Source organism: Megascapheus bottae, chromosome 1 (genome assembly GCF_031878675.1).
Source record: "Megascapheus bottae isolate mThoBot1 chromosome 1, mThoBot2.hap1, whole genome shotgun sequence".
Classification (NCBI taxonomy): domain Eukaryota; kingdom Metazoa; phylum Chordata; class Mammalia; order Rodentia; family Geomyidae; genus Megascapheus; species Megascapheus bottae.
The window spans coordinates 64,692,457-64,703,711 of NC_143509.1; the positions used below are offsets into that span (position 1 = coordinate 64,692,457).

At 44.0% G+C, this 11,255-nt stretch overlaps 1 protein-coding gene across 2 annotated transcripts in view; it reads right to left on the reverse strand.

The window, feature by feature from the left end:
* Sidt1 (SID1 transmembrane family member 1) overlaps positions 1–6,543 on the reverse strand; it is a 78,792-nt gene extending 72,249 nt beyond the window's left edge. The window contains exon 1 of one of the 2 annotated variants that reach the window (XM_090346329.1): positions 6,176–6,543. In XM_090346329.1, the coding sequence (XP_090202455.1) occupies positions 6,176–6,394 (219 nt within the window). In that variant the 5' untranslated portion in view covers positions 6,395–6,543. The remainder of the gene's footprint in view (positions 1–6,175) is intronic. The other variant, XM_090346340.1, reaches the window with a different exon arrangement.
* Positions 6,544–11,255: the final 4,712 nt, after the last annotated feature.

Consider the following 11,255-nt stretch of genomic DNA (forward strand, 5'->3'; position numbering starts at 1 on the left):
TTTCCTCCAACAGGCCTTAGTCCTATTCAGGAAGAGAATGTGGGAGGACAGCAGTGGAGGCTTCTTGGTCTAAGAACATAAAAAGCCAGCATATCTTCTACAAGATGGGGAAGCTGCCACTTTCAAACCTTCCTATGTAACTAGTAAAAATGCTAGGATCCTCCCACGATTTCCACAGGTGATTTCCCCCAGAACCTACTTCAGGTACCAAACTCTGCAAATGTTCACATATCGACAGAGTATTTGCCTGTCCACTAGGCTAAACTCCAGGCCCCTGTCCCTGAGGTCTTTAGCTCAAAGCTAGCACTCTACCACTTTGAGCCACAGCTCCACTCATGGTTTCTGGGGGTTGATTGGAGATAAGAGTCTCACTGACTTTCCTCCCTGGCTGGCTTTGAACTATGGTCCTCAGATCTCAGCCTCCTGAGTAGCTAGGATTACAGGTGTGAGCCACTGATGCCTGGAACCTAGCCCCATATTTCATTTTTTGTGAGTTGGTGGATTTTTTGAGTGTGGATTCCAGAGGCTACCATAACTGGGTCTTGATATCTAGTGGTTGATGATTGCTCCTTGGGTAAAATGTCTATGCCATTAAAAGATAAATGCATCAGTTTAACGAAGATAGATTATCAGGGATCTGTTACTTAAAGCCTCATAGAAGGCCCGCTGCTGAGTGTGTAGATTTTTATTTAAGGGGTCTTACAGTTGTCTGACTCAAGTAGAAATATTCGTTGTTTCCTCCACAAGGTCTTTTCTTTTTATTATTTTTTTCTTTTTATTGTCAGGATAATGTGTAGAGAGGTTACAGCTACATTTGTCAGGTAATGGGCACATTACTTCTCATACACTGATACCCCTTCTCATACACTGATACCCCTTCTCATGTTTTTGTTCCCATTTCCCTCCCTCCACCCCCTCCCAATCATCTTGTTTTCCCCCTTCCCTTTCCTATTTCAAATAAACAAATAAACCTATGCATAATATACCAGGTAACAACGTCAGATACAGTAACAACACAAGATTAACCATAAGGGCAAAAAAAGAAGAAGAGAAATAACATAATACATTAAGCACAATAATCACACAGGATAAAGCTCTTGTTTCCATATCCTAGAGTTCCTTTCATTTAGTCATATCCTGTATGACCTTATGTAACTGGGTTTTGAGCTATTGTAATCTTCTGCTAGAGAGTTCTAGATGTGTACTAAATATTGCAAATGAGGGAAATGATGGAGCCTATGTTCCTTTGGGTTTGGCTTACTTCACTTACTAGGATTTTTTCCAAGTCTTTCCATTTCCTTCCGAATGGGGCAATGTCATTCTTTCTGATTGCTGCATAGAATTCCATTGTGTATAAATACCACATCTTCTTGATATAATTATCTACTGAGGGGCATCTGGGTTGGTTCCCTATCTTTGCTATGGTAAACAACACTGCAATGAACATTGTTGTGGTAGTGGCTTTAGTATGTCCTTGTATCTGGACATTTGGGTAAATGCCAAGGAGTGGAATTGCTGGGTCATATAGGAGCTCTATGTTTAGTCTTTTGGGGAATTGCCATACTACTTTCCACAGTGTTTGACTTACACTTACACCAACAGTGTAGTAGTGATCCCTTCTGGCCACATCCCCACCAGCATCTGTTGTTATTACATTTCTCGATAATGGCCATTCTAACTAGAGTGAGGTAGAATCTCAAAGTTGTTTTAAGAGCTGGGAGTTTGGCCTCGTGGTAGAGTGCTTGCCTATCATGCACAAAGACCCGGGGTTCGATTCCTTGGTACCACATACATAGAAAAAAGCTGGAAGTGGTGCTGTGATTCAAGTGGTTAAGCACTAGCCTTGAGAAAAGTCCAAGGAAGTTCTCAGGCCCTGATTCAAGCCCCACAATGGCAAAAAAAAAAAAAAGTTGTTTTGATTTGCATTTCTTTTATGGCCAGAGATGTGGAGCATTTCTTCATGTGTCTATAAGCCATTCTTATTTCCTCTTCAGCGAAGTCTTTCTTTAAGTCTTTAGCCCACCTTTCAATGGGATTGTTGTTTCTTTGAAGATTTATTTTGAAGAGATTTGATTTCTTGAGCTATATTTTAGATATGAGGCCTTTGTTTGTTGTGTGGCTAGTGAAAATCTTCTCCCACTCTATGTGCTTTCTCTACAAGGTCTTTTTATTTCCCAGTGGACCTGTATTTGTAACCTTGCCTAAGTCAAACATCCCTGGTGACTTTCCCAATAACGGTAATTTCCTTCTAGTTTGGCAGAGTCCTGTGATTATAGAACACTGTTTGCACAGTGTAACCATGTTCCCTACTTAAAGGGAGTCTTTAGAAATTTCCTCTCCAGAGACAATAAGTGAACCTGACCTTGTCTAACCTGAACCTTCAACTACTATTTCCATTATTCTTCAAGCTTGACAGCCCATTTCTCCAGTGACTTTTTTAAAATGCCAACTTTAGGGGCCGGGAGTTTGGCCTAGTGGTAGCGTGCTTGCCTAGCATGCATGAAGACCCGGGCTCCATTCCTCGGTACCACATACATAGAAAAAAGCTGGAAATGGTGCTGAGGCTCAAGTGGTAGAGCTCTAGCCTTGAGAAAGTCCAAGGACAGTGCTCAGGCTCTGAGCTCAAGCCCAGGACTGGCAAAAAAAATGCCTACTTCATATTTACATTATTCTATGTTCTATGGTTGAAAGGCACATCAGACTTTTCTGGATGTTAATTTCAGCTAACTTAGTGTGACACAGCTTGTTGAAATTAGTCTCTGGGATACTATTTGGCACAGAGATGCAGCGGCTGTCAGGAAAGATTAAGTGCAAAGGCTCCCATAACTCTTTCCTCTTTACCACATCCTAACTGAGAATAGACTTGCTACTTCAAGGCAAAGGAAAAATACTGACAAACATGAAGAAGAAACAGGAAGAAAGATTAAACCAATAGTAAATGGGTTGGAGGTTCTACTCTCTCTCTCATTTGCATATTAAAATTCTGTCTCAGAAAGCTGCAATTTGACAACTAGTTGCATATTAGCAAAATCATTAAAATCTTGTCTGCCAGATTCATGGTTCTCAACTTTTCCTTTCTCAGAATACTAACATTTTAATGAAAAAGTCAAAGATTTCTCGCTGTTCCTGGCTTCTTATCGCATTTTGGAATATCACATACAGACAAAAGTGGACATTATAATAATTTTATAAAACAAATGTTTGTTTCTATTTGAAATGATTTCAGTATTGTCTTTTTTATTTAACATCAAATTAAACATTCTTTAGTTCTTTGTTTATTCACCCATTCAATCTTTTTTTTTCAGTACTGGGTATTAAACCCAGGACCTCATGCTTGAACAAACTCTCTACGTCTTGAGCTATGCCCCTTAGCTCTTCTGTTTGTCTTAAACTTTTTTTGGAGATAGAGTCTTGTTGCTAATTTTGCTGAGACTGGTCTTGGACTCAAGATCTTTCTGCCTCTCTCTCCCAAGTATCTAGGATCACTGGCATGACTCACTATCTCCAACTTACTCATGCATTCTTTGCAAAATATTTTATAAAATTTCATGTGCACTAGGTACCTATTTGTTGTTGTTTTTTGTTGGTTGTGGGACTTGAACTCTGGGCCTGGTCATTGTCTCTGAGCTCTTCAGCTCAAGGCAATTCCTACCCCAGTGCCACTTCCGGCTTGTGGTAGTTAATTGGTGATAAAAGTCTCATGGACTTTAGTGCCCCGGCTGGCTTCAAACCACTATCCTCAGATCTCAGCCTCCTGAGTAGCTAGGATTACAGGTACAGTGCCTGGCTTGCACTAGATACCTTTATGTATAGTTTATGCAGAGATGAACATGATGATGCCCTTGCCTTCCATATCTCAAGGTTTACTAGGAGAGTCAGGCAGATGCCCTCAACTGCAAAGAGAGAAGCCTGTGCTGTAGCAGAGGAATGAATACGATACTAGTGCGAAATGGAAAGAACAAATTCAAAAAGCAGTTAGGGCTGGGAGCATTGCTTAGTGCCTAGTGCACTTGTCTAGAAAGCCCTGAAGTCCAACTCCAATATGAAAAAACAAAGTAAGAAGAAGAAACAATCAGTCTGCCAGGAATTGTGGTAACGCCTGTAATTCAGGTTACAGGAGGTTGCTCAGGAGGATGAAGCAGGAGTTTCACAACTCCAGCCACCCTGGGAATCATCATAGTGAGACCCTGGATCAAAACAAAACAAAACAACCACACACACACACACACACACACACACACACACACTACCAAAACCTGAAGCCAAGATTTACTCTGTATATGTAATTTGAGTTTCCTTACCACTGATGTAGGATGAAATGGACATGATACTCTGGGAATCATTGGATTTTCTGATTTAAAAAAATCTGCTCTGGGGCTGGGAGTTTGGCCTAGTGGTAGAGTGCTTGCCTAGCATGCACAAAGACCAGGGTTCGATTCCTTAGTACCATATACATAGAAGAAAAGGCTCAAATGGTAGAGCTCTAGCCTTGAGAAAGTCCAAGGATAGTGCTCAGGCCCTGAGCTCAAGCCCAGGACTGGCAAAAAAAAAAAAAAAAAAATCTGCTCCTGACTGGGAAATCACAGGACTAGGAATATACCTGCTGTGTTTATATCAGCTAATGAATGTCAGCCAGTGATGGGCATTGCACACTGGGTTGGAAGTTTTGTTTGTTTGTTTGTCAGTCCTGGGGCTTGAACTCAGGGCTTTGGCACTGTCCTTGGGCTTTCTCAAGGCTCGAGCTCTACCACTTGGGCCACAGCACTACTTCTGGCCCTTTCTGTGTATGTGATAACCAAGGAGTTGAACCCAGGGCTTCATGCGTGCTAGGCAAGCACTCTACCACTAGACCACATTTCTGGCTTGGAAGGAGAATTTTATATAGGGTTTGGGACATAAAAACAGCCCTCTCCCACTTGTCTGCAATGGTAAGGCTCGGCACACAACCACTGTGCTTACTGTGGAACACACTGCCTGGGTTACAACAGGATGGGGTGGGGTGGGTGCTATGTTTCCATAGCAACAGTGCAGTAGGATTTGGTGCCAGACTGGTGGTGGGGAATTTAGGACACTTCCTTGATACACACAGCAAAAGATGTCAGGGAGTAGAGACAAACAAGACCTTCCTACTCAAAAGAGCTGCCTTGTTGATATGAAATAAGGAAGTTTCAGGGCTGAGATTCCTAGTAAGAATCAGAGAGTAAGCCAGTCATCTGGCTCTGTATTCATTATGGATTAGGGAATGCTGGCACAGTGAGGTTTACATAGAATTCACATGGGAAGATCTAGAGGTGGGAACACTGAGTCTGAGACTCTCTCTCCCTCTCCCTCTTACCCCCATCTTCACCTTCCCACTACCACCAGAGAATACTGTACTCAGGGAAGTAGCACTTTCTTACCACGTGTGTGTGTGTGTGTGTGTGTGTGTGTATCATATGTAGTGTAACGTTTTACATAACGTAAGATTATTTAGAAATATAATGTACATACTGCATTTTCCACATTATGTAAATCAGAGAATGCGCTAAAGGCATCCTTATTGGAACCATCTTCCACCACCCCTGGTCTTACCTCAACTTTTGTCAGAAACAGGTCTAGAACTTTTACCCATGCATTCACCCATCTTTTTAAAAATTAAAGCCCCTTTCAGATCAGCTGACCTCTGCAGTTTGACCCAGGTCTTCCAGTTCCTCTCAAGCGCATTGGGTTAGGAGCCCACAGAAACGCAGGAAGTGATTGTGGAACCGAGGTTCTGCAGCTTCCGTCCATCCTCACACAACGTCCTCCCTCCCCAAGTGCTATGGAGCTAGAAGGAGGCTGAATCAACCCAACCAAATGAGGGGCAGCACAATCCTCCTCTGCCTCCCCATAAACCTAGAAATCCCGACTTTCCTAGAGAAAGGCCCTGAGCGGAGCCAGGAACGGTAGAAGACTGGGGAAAGCCCAGCCAAGGCCAGAAATGCCAGCCACCAAGCCGGGGGTGGCGCCAGGTGGAGCGGAGTCGTCCTGGATCCTGGTCGCTGCGGCTGGGGGCCGGCGCGGTGATTGCTTCTCCCAAGGAAGGGAATGCGAATTTGCTAGTCCCGAGGTCCCCGGAGGTGGAAGCTGGGCGAGGGCGCTCCCCTACCTCTGGGTCAAGTTCTAGGAGTCAGGCGAGGGGGATCGGGCACCTTACCTGGCCAGGCTGGCTGGTGTAGTTGAAGGAGTAGATGTTCTCGGTGCTGAGGCTCACCACCCCGCTGTAGACCCGGTCGAAATCCGCTCCTCTGGCGGGGTCTCGGGGAGGGCGGCGCGGCGCGGGGGACCACCGCGCGGGGGGCACCGCAGCCCGCAGGAGCCCGGGCAGCGCGCACAGCAGGGCGCCGAGCAGCGGGAGGCACCGGCAGCCGAGCATGGTGGGCGCCGCAGTGGGTCCCCCGCCGCAGAGCCACCCCGTCTGGAGAAGGGGCGATCCGGAAGCTGGTGCTGGCCGAGCGGAGAAGGGGCGATCCCGGAGCTGGTCCTGGCCGAGCCGGTGCGGGGCCGGGTGCCAGCGCCGCCGCACCACGCGCGCACGGGCTGAGGTCTGGCGAGCGCTGGGCGAGTGCGCGCTGGCGGAGGGCCGATCAGAGACCGATGCGCTGCCCCGGGGTCTCCAGGAGAGGTCACGGGTGGAGAGCAGAGGGAAGGAGAGATTTAGGGGAGGGGGCGCAGCTGTTTTGCCCTCCCCTCGGTCTCCAGCGTCTCATCTCTGCGAGTCCACCCCGCTTTACCCAGACAGAATGTCCACCGAGCGATCTCTTTCCACCTGAATCTCAACGGTAGCAATAGAAAACAAACATAATAGACACGGGAGAAGCCGAGAAGAAACAGTCACTGGTCCACAAGAGTCAACTTGACCCAGCCACCCCGGAGCCACTAAACCAGCGAGCGCCCAAGACTGCGAGAGAGCAAAAGGAAAGCAAAAGAGCCTGTCCCCCCCACCCCCGCCCCCACGAGCTTTTCCACGTTGCTACCCGCCCAGGACTCCTGTGCCCGTGGGTAAAACCTGTTCCGGAGCTTCCTCCTCTTTAATAGAACCCATATGGACACCTGTTTCATTTCCTTATTACCTCCTCTTCTCCAAAGCAGAGTCTCGCGTCATCGCTTGTCCTCTCCCTCGCCATATGTGCACGCATATAATTATGTGCAGTAATACAAAATCAATGTGTAAAGAGGACAACTTCAGCTCTGTTCGAGAAGACTCAGAGCGACTAGATTCACGTTAGGGGCTTTATTTATTTATTTTTACAGCTCTGCCTGTGGCCTCTACTTAACCTCTGCAGTGATTTCTTCCAGACTCTGGGAGAATTCTTACAATTACAAATAAATAAATAAATTCACTGTGAAGCCCCAAGCTGGCCTTGAACTTGTTGGTGATCCTCTTGCTGTTTTCTTTCCTTTTTTCTTATTTTGCCTTTTGTGCCTGTTCTAGTGCTTGAATTCAAGGTTTGCACTCTCACTGTACTTTTCAGTCACAACTGATGCTTTGCCACTTGAGCCACACCTCCAGGTCAGCATTGTGCTTGCTAATTGGAGATTAAGAGTCTCTTGCACGGGCCGGGAGTTTGGCCTCGTGGTTAAAGTGCTTGCCTAGCATGCATGAAGACCCGGGTTCGGTTCCTCAGTACCACATACATAGAAAAAAGCTGGAAGTGGTGCTGAGACTGAAGTGGTAGAGTTCTAGCTTTAAGAAAGTCAAAGGACAGGGTAGTGCTCAGACCCTGAGCTCAAGCCCAGGACTGGCTTTGAACAGAGATATTCCAGGTCTCATCCTTCTGAGTAGCAAAGATTATAGGCTTGAGCCACTGGCACCCAGCTTCTAAGTTTCTTTTTAAGACACAGCCAAATGTATCTCATTATCAAAATGGAAATACCATTCTGGCAAAAATGAGAGGATCAGATTTTGGGTGACATTGTCAGAGAGAGAGATAGAGAGAGAATGTACTTATAGCTGGGTGTGGTGGCTCACACCTGTAATCCTAGCTACTCAGGAGGCTGAGATCTGAGGATCAAGGGTCAAAGCCAGCCCAGGCACAAGAAGGACCTAAGACTTTTTTTCCTTCTTTTTTATTGCGATTAATAGAAGGGTTACATTATATACAACAGATAGAAGGTGCATAACTTCACGAACATTGATACCCTTTCTTATGCCATGTGGACCTAAGACTCTTATCTCCAATTAACCTCTAGAAAATGGAAAGTGGGGCTTGGCTCAAGGGTAGGGCTGTAGCTTTGAGCTGAAGAGCGCAGGGACAGCGCCCAGGCCAAGTTCAAGCCCTATGCCCCCCCCCCCAAAATGTACTCACTATCTGACATAAAATGCCTCTGCCCAACATCTCAATCATAACAATAACTTTTTTTAAAGTAGAGCATCTGATTTAAAGGCTCAGTGAGGCAAATGAGGAGTGTAATGAGAGGATCTCTGTAGCAAGAAGATGCCATAGCTGTTTGTTCAGTAATGCACCTTCTATCTGGTGAATATAATGTAACCCTTCTATTAATTACAATAAAAAAGTCAAAAAAGAGAAGATGCCATCGGCTATCCTTGGAGAACAGTCACCAGTGAAGTATGGGAAGGGATGGTGTTTCACTAAAGATTCAAGTTATTTGCTGAGAAGAATATAATTGGTACCTTGAAGGGATGCTAGGAGAGGAATCATAAAGAAGAAAAAAGATCTCATTCAAAGATTTAGGATTGCAGATTAAAACCTGTGTACTTTCCATTTAAAGAAGGGGGAGTGTCAGTTTCTACAGCTTATTAAAATATCAAAAAGAATTAGGCAGAACACCTTGGGTGTAAAAATTATCTCTGATTTAGACTATTCCTTATTAAGATAATTTACATTTAAAATGTTCTTAAACTACTTAAAGGTAATAAAAATAATTCTTGAAACTACATGAATATGTTGGGTAAATACAGAAATTATATTCAATATATATGTGTGAAAATGGAATTATGTAACTTGAGGGTATGGATGGGGCTGTAAAAGATGGGGGAGAAGAATGGAAGGGAAAACGTTGATTGAGATGCACTGTGCAAGGTCGGGGGAGTGGCTGAGATTTGAGGATCACGGCTCAAAGCCAGCCGCGGTACTAAGAGCCCAAGAGACTCTTATCTCCAATTAATCACCAGAAAACCGGAAGTGGCACTGTGTCTTCAGAGGTAGGGCGATAGCCTTGAGCTGAAGAGCTCAGGGACAACACCCAGGCCCAGAGTTCAAGTCCCATAACCAACAAATAAAAACCAAAACAAAAAACAATGCATTGTGCTCAGACTCACATATTGAATTGAAACCCTTTTGTATAGCTAAACATAATAAAAATATCAGAAAAACAAAAAAATAAACACATAAGCAAAAATAATAATTCAAAGTGTCAATGATTTGCGATACAAATAGCATAGTAACAATCTAGAATTCGAATGCATTTGAAATGTTGTATTGAGAATATCTATGCCTCTTTTCAAAGTTTAGCAAAATTTTCTAAACTTGAAACTTAAGAACTGCTTAGAAGTTACCAGGGAAAGCCTATGCAAGCCGACTTCAGAGATGCAGGAACATAAAACTCTACTTAAATATCATGAGTCCTGACCAACCGTTCTTGCATAAGGCAACACGTTCTTTTGGAGATTAGAATGATATTTCACAATCATAGTTGAAATCTCTTTCTCCTGTATTCAGAAGACCTCTAGCTCTAATGTCTGAAGCCATTGGAATGAACCTAATCCATCTTCCACATGACAGCCTTATAGGTATTTGAAAGGAACTATAGTCTTTCTTTCAAGGTTTTTATCCTAACTTTAAGCCACAAAGTTAGTTACAATTGGAGCACATCGTTTATCAACATATGAAATTAGCATCAACAAAAAGTAATATATTTATTTTAAAGCCATGCTATAATGTTGGTACAATAATCCTCCCCCGCCCCCTCTGCCAGTCCAGGGGCTTGTATTCAGGGCCTGAGCACTGTCTTTGGGCTTTAGAGCTCTATCACTTGAGCCATAGCACCACTTTTGGCTTTCTCTATATGTATGTGGTACTGAGGAATCACACCCAGGTCTTTGCTCATGCTAGGCGAGCACTTATCACTAGGCCAGATTCCCAGCCCTCTTATTTTTTTTTAAAGCAGTATCAAGGTTTAAACTCTAGGCCCCTACTTGTGAGAGAGATTATCTTACTATTGAGCCACCTGATTCTGGTCCTGTTATCTTCCTGACCAGACACACATCCAGGCACTCGTATGCTAAGCTTCCTGTTGTAAGTAGAAAAAGAGTGCATGCCACTGTGTTGAGCTCTCTGTTAACAAGAGGTCTTGCAAACTTTTCTGCCTGAGTTGGCCTCAAGTGGTAATCTTTCTGCTTTTAGCCTCCAAGTGGCAAGGATAATAGGCATAAGAAACCATCACCTGGCTTGTACCAGAAAATTCACATGATCCTGATTCTTGCTCAAAGCCATTGAGAGACCTTATATAATTCACATCTCAGAGTCATACAGTTGTAAAGATAAAAGAAAGAAGAACATATTTAAAAGGATATTAAATAGTCTGAAGAGCTGAACAAACAAATAGTATTATTGGATGACTGTGAGTTCAATAGCTGAAAAGAAAACAAAACATGGCCCATCAGGCAGTTGTTCTTAATGTCACCAATGTCAAAATCCCACTGTAAGGAGTTGAATATGCAAATGCAAACGCACATTTGTGATAGAACTCTGACCTAAAACTCTGTACCAATCAGCTCAAAAAGCTAACCTATAACCTCAATAATAACCAGTGCAGGCTTCTAGACCACAACCTTGGAGGCAAATAGCCCAGTACATTAGGACTTGGTCACTCAGTTAGCTTCCCTAGATTTTTGCCCCCATTTTCAATGTAGGCTCTAGCAGAGAAAATCAAAGAAGCTCCTCAAATCATAAAGTTCCCTACTTCTAGTGATCCCTCAGTATTCCCAGATCAAGATCTGACCAGAATTTACCTAAAACAATCCCCCCCACCATGCTTTTTTTTTTTCATTGTAAAGCATTCTTACTTCCCTGCTGGCCTTTGAGTTTCTGCTGTCCCTGAGTTCTTTAGCTCAAGGCTACCACCCTATCCCCTGAGCCATAGCACCACTTCTGGTGGTTAATTGGGGATAAAATCCCCACATATTTTAGTGCCCCGTCTGGCTTTGAAAACTTGATGCTCAGATATCAGCCTCCTGAGTAGCATGTGGACTTTTGTCTAAAGAGTTTGACTTG